The sequence below is a fragment of the Rhinatrema bivittatum genome, chromosome 4 (genome assembly GCF_901001135.1).
Source record: "Rhinatrema bivittatum chromosome 4, aRhiBiv1.1, whole genome shotgun sequence".
Lineage (NCBI taxonomy): Eukaryota > Metazoa > Chordata > Amphibia > Gymnophiona > Rhinatrematidae > Rhinatrema > Rhinatrema bivittatum.
The window spans coordinates 456,687,109-456,699,980 of record NC_042618.1 but is presented as its reverse complement, the minus strand read 5'-3'; the positions used below and the strand labels follow the sequence as shown (position 1 = coordinate 456,699,980).

At 40.2% G+C, this 12,872-nt stretch overlaps 1 protein-coding gene across 4 annotated transcripts in view; it reads right to left on the bottom strand.

The window, feature by feature from the left end:
- PPFIA2 (PTPRF interacting protein alpha 2) overlaps positions 1-12,872 on the bottom strand; it is a 440,428-nt gene that overhangs the window by 128,242 nt on the left and 299,314 nt on the right. For all 4 annotated transcript variants that reach the window (XR_003856007.1, XM_029597099.1, XM_029597100.1 and 1 more), the window contains exons 7-8: positions 8,377-8,523; positions 3,525-3,659 (exon numbers count right to left, since the gene is read on the bottom strand). Coding sequence is in view for 3 of the 4 variants with exons in the window: in XM_029597099.1 (XP_029452959.1) it covers positions 3,525-3,659; positions 8,377-8,523 (282 nt within the window). In the remaining variant the exon portion in view is untranslated. The remainder of the gene's footprint in view (positions 1-3,524; positions 3,660-8,376; positions 8,524-12,872) is intronic.

Sequence of the window (12,872 nt, the reverse complement as noted above, 5' to 3'; positions counted from 1 at the left end):
CCTGTCTTCAAAATGGACCTGGCCAGCTGGTGTCATTTTGAAGATAAGACCTGGCGGGGCAGGAACAACTGGGGGATCACTCTTGCCCAATTTGCCTTAAGAAATAGCATAGATGGGGTAGGAATATGCTGAGGGAGGGTGGAGGAATAGCGCAAGGCCCCAGGCAGGGTTTCAATTTTTTTTTTTATAGTCTGCATCACTGGGATTTTCTGGCAGGGGGAGGGTCTTTATTTTCTTTTTGTTGTATGCTTTGAGGTTTATTATATTTTATTTACTGAAACAAATCAAAACAAAATGCAAAATAAAGAAAAAGCAAAAGTAAAGTTTTTTTTCCGTGTATGCTCCTACAATTGATCCATTTCTCCAGAATCCTACAAAAAGTGCAGTGGGCCAAAACAAGGAAGTAAAGGAGGGAAAGCATCTGTGGAGGAGATTGTGGGAAGGCCAGTTCCAAACAGTCAGACTTCAGGTGGTGAAGGAGACGCTTTAAAGTTTGCAAAGAATTTATTCCCGAGGAAGGAGATTAGAAGAGAAAATTAAAAAACAAAACAAAAAAAACAAAACCCTGAACAGGCTTGTTTGGTATGGGCCATGATAAGAAGAGTACAAGGTCTGATGCAAAGGAAAAGTGGAACGATGGGTGGAATCCAGTCCATGAATGCACTTGAAGATACACACCATCATCTTGACCTGAGAATGGTATTGGACAGGTGGAACGATGGGTGGACTCCAGTCCATGAATGCACTTGAAGATACACACCATCATCTTGACCTGAGAATGGTATTGGACAGGTGGAACGATGGGTGGACTCCAGTCCATGAATGCACTTGAAGATACACACCATCATCTTGACCTGAGAATGGTATTGGACAGGTGGAACGATGGGTGGACTCCAGTCCATGAATGCACTTGAAGATACACACCATCATCTTGACCTGAGAATGGTATTGGACAGGTGGAACGATGGGTGGACTCCAGTCCATGAATGCACTTGAAGATACACACCATCATCTTGACCTGAGAATGGTATTGGACAGGTGGAACGATGGGTGGACTCCAGTCCATGAATGCACTTGAAGATACACACCATCATCTTGACCTGAGAATGGTATTGGACAGGTGGAACGATGGGTGGACTCCAGTCCATGAATGCACTTGAAGATACACACCATCATCTTGACCTGAGAATGGTATTGGACAGGTGGAACGATGGGTGGACTCCAGTCCATGAATGCACTTGAAGATACACACCATCATCTTGACCTGAGAATGGTATTGGACAGGTGGAACGATGGGTGGACTCCAGTCCATGAATGCACTTGAAGATACACACCATCATCTTGACCTGAGAATGGTATTGGACAGGTGGAACGATGGGTGGACTCCAGTCCATGAATGCACTTGAAGATACACACCATCATCTTGACCTGAGAATGGTATTGGACAGATGGAACGATGGGTGGACTCCAGTCCATGAATGAACTTGAAGATACACACCATCATCTTGACCTGAGAATGGTATTGGACAGGTGGAATGATGGGTGGACTCCAGTCCATGAATGCACTTGAAGATACACACCATCATCTTGACCTGAGAATGGTATTGGACAGGTGGAATGATGGGTGGACTCCAGTCCATGAATGCTCTTGAAGATACACACCATCATTTTGACCTGAGAATGGTATTGGACAGGTGGAACGATGGGTGGACTCCAGTCCATGAATGCACTTGAAGATACATCCCATCATCTTGACCAGAGAATGGTATTGGACAGGTGGAACGATGGGTGGACTCCAGTCCATGAATGCACTTGAAGATACACACCATCATCTTGACCTGGACAGGTGACCAGTGAATGGAGGCCAGAATGAGGAGGTAGCAGAAGAGCCATAGAATAGCTAGAGTAGGCATGCAGCCAAGCTCTGAAGATGTTGAAGAGGTTGTACTGAAGACACAGGAAGCCCAGCCATGAGACTATTGCAGTAATTAAGGAGCTAGATTAAAAATGCTTAAACCAAAGAATAACAGACATCAAAAGAGAGGCAGGGATTGAAAACAGCAAATCCAAATTTTATAAACTGCATTCAGCTGACATAGATTTTATTCTTCTGAATGAGGGAAAATGTGCAAATTGTTCAAAACTTGAACTAGACAGATATGTCTGCTTAGAGTTCAACCAACATTTTGGATTTTACCAGATTCACTTTTCTCCAGAGGATCCAGAAAAATTCCAAAGCATATGTGTAAAAATCCATTGAAATCCAAAACCAAATCTGCAGGTGAGGACATCAACCTTGGATTTTCTTACTTTTTGGATCCCTCTCAAAAACATCCTATAATGCCAGTTTTCAAAATGCATGTGTGCTAATTCAAAATTCACGTGCATCCCAGTTCTCTCAGCTGTGTTCTCAGATTATTTTGAAGGAGCGTGGTTACAGCAAATCAGTTAGAGAAACTTTACTGTATATTATTGGATCCTTTCAAGACTGCCTATTTTCTCCACTGTGATTTATCAACTCACGTCAGATTGCCTGATGCAGAGAATCAATATAATAGTCAATATCTGAGATGGCTTTAGTTTCTATTACATTATTGATCCTGAATGTTAATATTCAACACTTTGCCTTGTAGCCATTACTGTCAAAAAATATTCTTCTGTTCCCAATTAAACATATAAAATATATAGATATAGATATACACACAAAATATAAAATAAACTTATGAACAGATATGTAAGTTATGCACCATACCTAACTATACCTCTAGATATAGAGAGAAAGATAGAGCTATCTCAGATACATAAGACATGAAGATGCATCATAGATACAATAATAGCAAATTGTAGCATTACTAGCTTGAATGTCTTCGATGTATGGATTTAATGCACAATGAAGATAATTTTTTAACAACCCATGTAAGACAGGAGTCTTTGTGTAGAAAGTACATGCAGACTTCAACCTGAGTTTTCAAAGTGGATTTCTGCACACAAGTCCACTTTGAAAGGTAGCAGGTGTACGTAGAAACCCCACGTGACATATGCTTGGGAGAAGGTGTAAATATGTATGTTTGTAATTGTGCATGGACTTTTGAAAATCAAAAGTATGCACATAAATGGCTTCCTTGACTCAACTCTGCCCGCTGGAACTCCTCTTCCAATTGCTTCTGTTCACACGTTTATAGGCACAACTCCCAGGACAATTTTCAAAAAGTGCATTTATGCACATAAAACCACATTTTAAGCACTTAAATGCTTTTGAAATTCAGGCCTGATATGTACATTTACCAATAAAGTAGTAAAAGTAAAGTCAACGTGTTGCATAACAATGGAAGCTTAATTGTCAGCTTAATAAGAATATTGCCTAGAAGGCAAACGAATAAAAAAGAGATTTATTCCATAAATATGAAGAGAATCTTGAAAATAACTTTTGCCCAGCTAAATCAAAATGAAGCTAGTAAGCAACTTCTTTCTCTTTTTTTTGACAAGAGACGCCTACTTGAACAATTCCTTTCTATGGGAAGTACCTTGGTGAGTGCAGCAATTCTCTGAGCTAGTTCTGCCTCTACTTCAGGTAGGGTCTCAGCCTTCCGCATGGTCTGCTGCAGCTTCTGTTCGGCCAGCTCAAGGCGCTCCTGCAGCTGTCTGTTCTTCTCTTCCATCTGAGACCAGAGCAGAAGACAAACCACATCAGAAGACAAGATCACCAGAGGAGTCTAGGTTCCAGGGACTCCCTTCAATTATTTGTTCATCATACTACGTTGTATTATTAGCTGTGCAAATTAATGACAAACCCACAAATGTAATACATTCTTGACCTTCACTCATGATTTAGGATGACAGTTTTTCAAACCAAGCACATTGATTGTAGCAATGTGATTTTATTTAATGGAGAAATCAAGTAAAATGAGTTCTATGTGGAAGTTACAGCAGAAACTGATACAAGTGAGCCAAATTTAGGTTTTCCCTTCTGTGATGCATGGAGTAGTCATGGACCACATAGGCCTTAGCCAAAGTGGGGAGGAAAACCCATTACTGATGCAGAAACGATCCTTCCTGGCACTTAGTATGAAAAATAAGGTCTTGCATCATTCTGGAAATAAGTGATAAATGGGGTAACATACAAGGAAAATCCTTGACAGAATGAACAAATAACTCTTTTGTATGTACGTCCATATAACACTTCATTTCATCCATAACATGTATGTATATGTGAGTACAGTATATATAATAGTCCTTTCAGTGAATATCATCTATTAAATAGTTGTACACACATTCTATGGTGGTCAAAGTCAATTCATCTTGCATTTTAAAATTGGGATGGAGATGGTTTCTAATTTTACCGAGTACAAAACTTAAATGTGGACTATTCTGCTCGTGTGTATCGAAATACTTGACATATTTTCTTCAGTTGATCCATGTACCATACCAAAATATTGTTCCGGTTGTATATAGCTGTCTTTTCCTTTGGAAGTTTTATGAAAAATCCTATCAACCAACCAGATAACTATCTGATTAAATCAATTCTGTTAAAAAGCAGCACAATTATTTATATATTATAACGTGATTGCATGCTTCTCATCAAGACATCAAAGGCTGGCAAAATAAAAAATTTACAACCATTCCCTCCCGACACACAGCCTCAGCAATTAACTATAATCCATTAATAATACATATGTCTGCAGCAATGAAAAAAATGACTTCATGAAATACATGATATCCCCATCAGTAACAACCCGGATCCCAAATTGTTCAACTAATGGAATATCTGGAATGAAAGTCAGCCAGATAGAGAAACCAGGTCTTTACTTGTTTTCTAAATTTGAAATAGTCTGCTTCCAGTCTCACATCTCATGGTAAAGCATTCCATGTTTTTCTGAGCTGAAATAACTATAGGGCAGGCTAGAAAACGTGTAACAGGCTTATTTCCTTAAGATTGGGCAGCTCCAAAAGAGCTTCCTGTGAAGAACATAAAGGCCAAGAAGACTCAGAAAGCTGATCATCTTTGCCAGATAAACTGGCAGCCCTTGCCATAGACATTTAAATATCATGGACAGAATTTTGAATTTTATAATGCGCCTCAATAGACCACCAGCGATCATCACACAAGATTGAAGAGATATATGGTCAGATTTTTTTTTTAGCATCCACCATTAGCTGTGCACCAGTATTTTGAATTAGTTTTAACTGATGCAAGCTAACTCCTGGCAACCCCCTGATATGCCCCGTTAAAATAATCAAGTTTGTTAGTGATTAGCTGGTGGACTATAGCTTTTAAATCAAGAGATGAAAGACAGACAGATTAGGTTATTGAAAGCCCTAAAGGCAAAATAGACAGACTGGACCACATTAGATATTGGAGCTTTCCTCATTAGCTTGCAATCTAACCATACTCCTAGGCTACAAACCTTATATTTTGGGGAAAATGATAGGTTTCTGACCTTAGATAAAAAAAAAAATAAAAATGGTCTGTTTCTGCAATCGATCCAGTGAAGCTTCAGCTTTGCCAGATTCAATTTTAGTTTGTTTTATTCAAACCAGACCACTAATCCTGCCAGACAAGCATTAATTTTAGAATGGTTGCAGCCTGATTGACCCCTTCCAGGGGCTACTAATTGAATGTCTTCTGCATATAGATGATAATCAGTACCAAAAGGATTTACGAGTTCTGCATCCGGGGTCGAATAAAGATATAAAAGGAAGTGGGGTCAAAACAGATCTCTCTGGGGCCCACCACTTAATGGGAAACGGGCAGAGTTTCCTCCATCCCAATGCACTCTCTGAGTTTTATCTTTAAAGTACTCGGGCTTCCTAGATCAACCTGACTCTGCTGCCTCAGTAACAAGACATGACCTAACATGTTAAACCCGGCTGAAAGATCTAACAAAATGTCCAGCGAGTGAGCCCCATTATCTACTCCACCTTCTGAATTTTCTCTATCGCACTAACTAGAAGCATTTCCGGATTCCCTCCTGCTCTGAAGGCTGATTGATTTACTTGCAAACGAGCTGGGCTTCTCAATTAGTTTCCCTAAAAAGGGAAGCTTAGACTGTAGGTGGGAATTAACTAAATCAATCACATAACCTACTAACCAATTGATTAAATCAGTTAATTAACAAAAGTAGGAGAATTTCTCAAAACCATTCTGCAACACCTCTGGCTCTGGTTGGCTACATTAAATGCTTTTTTGCAAAACAAAAAAAATGTCTGGTGACCTCCCCCATCTCTTCCACTCACTTCCTCCCCCACCCCATTAAATGATGATCAGCAGATCCAATATAAGACAATAATTCTGCCTTACATATTTTTAATCACAACTTATCTAATAAAGTTATCAGGCAAACCCAAAAGCAGTGTTGATTCTTTTTTAACTGATTTAATTTCTGGCAGGCAAATGCCATATTGGCAATAAGAGTAGACGAAAAAGATAAAAATCAATTGGCCCATCCATTCTGCCCAGCTAGTCCAGTGTGTATTGCTAAAGGTACATTCCAGCGGGCAGCCATTGAAGCATGACTGTTTGTAGAATATTGCTCCTTATCCAAGTCAGCTTTTGTTGCCCTTCTCATTGGTTGTCTACTTTCCTGAGTAGATGATCATACACGTTCCCATTCTTAATCCAATACCCAGCTTCCATGTTTTATCAACAGGCTTTGTAATAATCTAAAAAGCAACCAAAACTAGTGAGGCCACCTATTTCTCCCAGATGGTTTCAGGCCACCACCAACCTGCGGGTACTGGCCCAACTGGTTCCAGGAAGTTTCAGTTTACTGGTTCCAATGTGGCTACCTCATGGCCTAAAATGTCACTAGGTAACGCTTTCTTTTTATCTTATGATATAATATGGGTGTCTGTAAAAGAGCTGCAAATGCTATGTGAGAGTTTCACAAAACAAATTCTACACAAAAGGGAAAATCTCTGCAGTTTTCAAAACATTTCTCTGCAAATTTCCAGTATTCCTGCTTATTAATTTTTCATCTTATGATTTTGCTTTTCATATGTCAGGGTGGTGATGTTTGGAAAGAAGGATGCCAAAATGAAAATAGTCCAATTTCAGCTTAGATTGAGTTTGATGAAATTCTCACATTTTTTGCAGAGTTCGAGAAATTTCCCCCCAAAATCCAAGATACAGCCCAACCATATTTGGTCTGGATTTGCATATTTGTATTTGCATATATCAACCTGGTTCTTACATTCAATGTATGCAAATATGTTTCATTCATATTCATTAGGAATATCCAGAAAAGAGATTGCAGGGAGCGGGGTTTCCCCAAGGACTGGTTTGAGAGCCTCTATTATAAACCATGTTTACTCAAAATATTTATTTGGCTAACCTCTCATTTGCATTGGTATTAGACACCAATCTTTAGCACTTTAATGTGCCTGCTAGCTCAGACAATCAAAAACGTGAGGTGTAATTACACGTGCACTGACTAGCAGCTTTTGAAAATTAGAGCAAACAGCTCATAATTAAATCTTTGTTGGTCAGAGATGTGCAAACTTATTAAACCTGATAAACCCGAAGGAAATGTAGGTGATTTGTCAAAAATGGTTCAACAAACCTCGTAAGATATCTTAGAAATCTGGGGGTACATATTTAGTAGGACGATTAGTAGACAAGTTAGCCGGATAAATTATCCTGGATATTCAGTGGGATAATGGTCTCACACTGAATATCCCCGATAAAGTTATCCGACTAACCATAGTCAAATAACTTTAAACATAACCAGGTATTATTTTGAATAACGTCGGTTATGTATTAAGCAATTCGGCTATGGTTAGCTGTACAACCTTAGACTTAACTGGATCTGTTCAAAAAAGAATAGATCCAGTTAAGTAAGGTTCCATTTAAAAAAAAAAAGTTCACATTGTGGATTGTCCCTCGCCTCCCTCCCACCCGAGTTGCAAAGGTTCTATGGGGCTGAACTTGCCACCCCCCTCCACCCAAAAAAAACCCAGCCCATTCAATGTTAACAAAAAATTATTGCGGCCGGGAGTCCCTCCCCTCCCTCACCCCTTATACTTAAAAATGTAAATCCCACGGGCTCCAGATTCCCCCCCAATACCCACCTCGCCCACCCCAACCCAACCCTTTCCCTTCTACCCCTCTCTCTGCCCCATACCTTTATTTGAAGTTGATCTCCAGGATCCCGGTAGCCTCCTACTGCGATACGGCACCGGCGCTTCTGCTGATGCCTCTGCCCTTGCTAGGCGTATGCTTCCAATGTAGGTGCCTAGCAAGGGCAAGCTAACCTATATTCATGGCAGGATTGTTCCAGAACCCCAGAATTTTCCTTTAGTTTTATTTTCTTTTTGCATGAACAGTGACAGACCAAGTGCAGTTCAGAATGTACTCTACCAGCAATGTAGATACCGGACCTGGCGTAAGATGGCCTCCTTGTTTGCCAGTTCATTCTCTAGCTTGTCGTTCATGTCATGAATGGAAGTGGATTCCCTCTGTGCACTGAGGTAGCGCTTCTCCAAGGTGGTGATTCTTTCTTCCATGTCTTCCTTCTGTGCCATGGCCTGAAATGCATTGAATTTATATATTAGGAGATTGCAGTGCCAGCTCAATGTACCTCCACTAGCAGACACACTTGGAGAAATATATACTTGATGGGGTGCTAGCAGCTGAGCACTTATTTCTTCTTGCAATCATTAGTTTCCTACAAGGTGCCCTGCAGAACCTGAGGTGCTCAGATAGAACAGTCATGAATGCTAAAAAGACAGAAATATTACTTCTATTCAAAATTTTTAACTCCAGCTTTGTGGGTCACATTACTTCAGTCTTTATTTTTTGGCCTGCTCCCACTCTTTTTGGGCTTTCAGATCAACGCAAATCATCCTCTATTGCACTATGGCACCAAACAGTCTTATTTCCCCCCAACTACCCTGAGTTTTCCCCTTCCAACAGTCCAGCTCGGCTATCGCAACATCAGCCCTCAAACGGGGACCAGAAATCCTGGCTCCCTCCAGAACCCATCTAACATTGATTTAGGTCTGGCCATTAGATGTTGCCTTTGCACAATGGCTGAGTCTCCCTCTCTCCCTTCCCCCACCCTCTAACCCCAGGGGGTTGTGAATGCTGCCTCCAGAGCATCTCCAACTGGCCCAAAGGAATGGAAGACTTGACGCATGAATCAAACTCAGGTCCTCTGTATGGCAGTGATACTTGATACTGAGCCACCAGACTGACTCAGCCTGCATCAGTCTTGAATCAGTGACAAACTGCTAAAAATGTATACAGCAAAGTTTACTTTCTTATCTATCTGAGGATTAGACTATGAGATGTCAGCAGCTGACAGTACATATATACCAGATATTGTATCTTTGCTGTACCTGACTTAAGGTAACAACATGCTTGCAATGAAAGTGTCCTTAAGCACAGGATTTTGGTTCTCTTTAATATAATGGGGATTGGATGATTTTTTCTTAACTCAGCTGCCCTATGTACTTGGAGCAGAGGCTTCACGGTTGAGAGGTAAATTAATATTATCCGGAAAGAATATGAGTTATGGTATGCAGTACTGAATATCTCTAGATAAGGAAAACCTGACCATACTATCTACAATTACAAGTGTCAGGCGTTGAGTATCCAGTGTGCCATAGTGGAAAATGCCATAAAGTCTAACGAGAATACTGAGAATTCTTTACTCCTAAGGAACCTTGGAAGCACACATCCTTGAAATACCATTCTTTCAGTGTTTCTTATCATTGTTCACGTTTAATTGGAGGCTTGCAATAGCTTTATGAACTTCTGTATTGGTACACGCAAACTACTTGCATTGTGAAATGCTTTCTAGGGATGGTTACATGGATCCCTTAATCCCAAGTAAAACAAAAATAGTCTAGATCTAACAAAGAGAGATTTGAATCCCCAGAATCTTAACAAACATTCATTACATTCTAAATTATGCAGTCTACTTACAGTTAGACATATGCAGTAAGAACACAAATCTTAATATTTATTTATTTATTTATTTATACTTTTTTATATACCGCCGCTCATCAAAGATATCACGTCGGTGTACAATGAACAGGAACTTACGCCGGAGCGTTATACATTTAACAGATTTAACAGATTTAACAGATTTAACTTACGCCGGAGCGTTATACATTTAACAGATTGTACATTTAACAGATTATATATTTAACAAGTTATATATTAAACGAAAGTATGTATATAAATATTTAAATATAATAAAAGTAGAATCTATTAAAAAACACAGAACTATACTTTGGGGGTATATTAGTTGAGGTAAGTTAAACAGAACTAGGGAGCAAAGGGATTCTAGTAAATTGGGGCTGAGGTAAGGGAAAAGGGTTAAGAGGAGATGTAGTTCTACATTAGATTAGATGTTGCAGATACGCCAACAATTATTCCTGTTTAAACATAAACTAGTCCAAAAGAGTCACTAAACCACTATTTCTGACTTTTTAAGGCATGAGAGCACCTATCGGCGAGGGTGTGTTTATCTTTCTCTCTGCCCATCCATAAGCATGAGGCAGGCGCGGTTGTGTGAGGCGCACATTATGCCATGCGAGAGTGGGGAGACGCAGCAGGAGCCCATGCTGGGTGGCCTGTGGCAGTTCCACAAAGGCACAGGAAGCGACACAGGAGGCCCCAGCTAAGGGACAGTCTTAGTGGCTGGAAAGGGAGAGGTAGGCACTAGACGGGTAGGTGGGTGGTTTTCTGATTGACAGGTGGTTGGTTCTCTCTTCTATTTTTCCCTCTTTTCCCCCTGGGAATGATCACTGCTTGTTTTTAATTCACTCGCTTGACTGCTGCTCTCCTCCGCAGGGACTGGCACCTCACTACTCTTTACAAACTCTTCACTTCTTGTCTTTCCTTCCTCTCGCCCAGTCCCCTTGCTGATTTTAGCTTCCGCTGAGGAAGGGAAATGCACCTTTGCGAAATGCTTAGAGCGTGCACTTTCCAGCTAGCTCCTTTCTCCAAATCTGACTCATGGGACAGATTTGCCTTTTAAATTATTAAGCGTGACTTAATGAATTATTTTAAGAATTCACAAGTCAAGGAAATGCCACTATTCTTTGTCATTTGTGGAAGGATAAAAATAGAGACCCATAAATATTCACAGAAAAAAGTCTCTAGCAAAGGAGGTAGTAGCAGTTTGATTCCCTTATGATATGCATGTACAGTGCAAGTTAATTTTAGGCGCAGTAACGATTCTGCGACATACAACCCATAACCCATCACCACCACCTTTTCCTATTTGTAGTACGATAGTTTGCCAATTTAAACCTCATCAAGAACCATAGTGATGGATAATTCTGGTGATTTGTAGTTCGAGAGAATTAAATTAGGACATTTGCTGACAAAATCAATTAACAAATACTTGCCTTGTGTCACCAAATATCTATTGGCTTGTTAAAACAGCAAAGATCTGTTACTTCAAGACACTGTGATGCATCAGGGTCAGTCATGACATCACTTTAATACATTTCCCTAAGATACTTCAAGCTTACTTTATTTGAAGTTTGTGAGAATACAATGGCTTCCTTGATTTTCACTGAACATTCCAATACTTGAACTTTCTCTGGCTGGGAGACATGTCAATGATAAATAGGCAGGCATGTGCTTTCACTGAAAGAAAACTTCATTTCATTTTTGCAAAGCCAGCAGCCCCAACCCAAGTCCCAGCCCCCCTACCAAAAAAAGCATTACGGCATCGCAAAAATGAAAAAAAACAAACTGAAGACTCCCTTCTCTGGGTCTTCCCCTCTCCCCTGGAGCTCTCTTACCTCAATCTATAGGGATAAAGGGGAATTGGATTCTGACGACAGCCAGCGCTGGGCCCCCGACTTTTACAGTCCGGGGTACTGATACACAGACATTAGGGGGAAAAGCATAGAACTGCTTCTACGGCCAAGTCCAAAAGCAAAGCACACTCAAGCAGCATTGTCTGAATAGTAAAGAAAGCTGCTCACCCCGTAAAAATGTTGCTAGCAGTAATTTTATTATGGGTTTTACAGTTGCTTGGTTTTGATTGGGGGTAACCTGCATGAAGAGGCAGTTTAGATCTTTAAGTCTATCTTAACGAAGACCACTGACCATTTTAATAGTCAACCTCTGCACAGAATTTTGGACTGATCCCTCCTCAAAGAAAACTCCATTTACCATTATCATTTGTTGCCTCCCACTCAACCAGTTTCTAACCCGAGGAAGCATGGTTTTACCAAAGGTAAATCTTGTCAGTCAAATCTGACCAATTTCTTTGATTAAGTGACCAGAGTGTTGGTAGAAGGGAGAGCGCTATTCATAGTGTACTTGGATTTCAGCAAGGCCTTTGACATGTTTCTGCATAGAGGACTTATAAATAAATTGTACATCCTTGGTATGGATCCTGTTGTGATTGATTGGGTTAGAAACTGGTTGAATGGGAAGCGACAAATGATAATGGTAAATGGAATTTTCTTTGAGGAGGGTGTTGTTACTAGTGGTAAACCTCAGGCATCAGTCCTTGGACTGGCTCTTTTCAACATTTTTGTGAGTGACATAATGGAAGGGTTGTCAAGAAAGGTTTGCCTTTTTGCCCATGATACGAAAATCTGTAGCAGAGTGGACAACCAGGAAGGAGTAGAAAACATGAGAAGGGATCAAGTGAAGCTCGATGAATGGTTAAGGTCTGGCATCTAAAATTTAATGCTAAAAAAATGCAGATTAATGCATTTAGGATGCAAAAATCCAAGGGGAAGTTAAAATATTGGAGATGAAATTCTTCTAAGCACAAAGGAAGAACGGGATCTGGGGGTAATTGTATCTGATGATCTTAAGGTGGCCAAACAAATGGATAAAGCAACGGCAAAAGCCAGAAAGATGGTTGGCTGCATAGGGAGAGGAATGGTCATCAGAA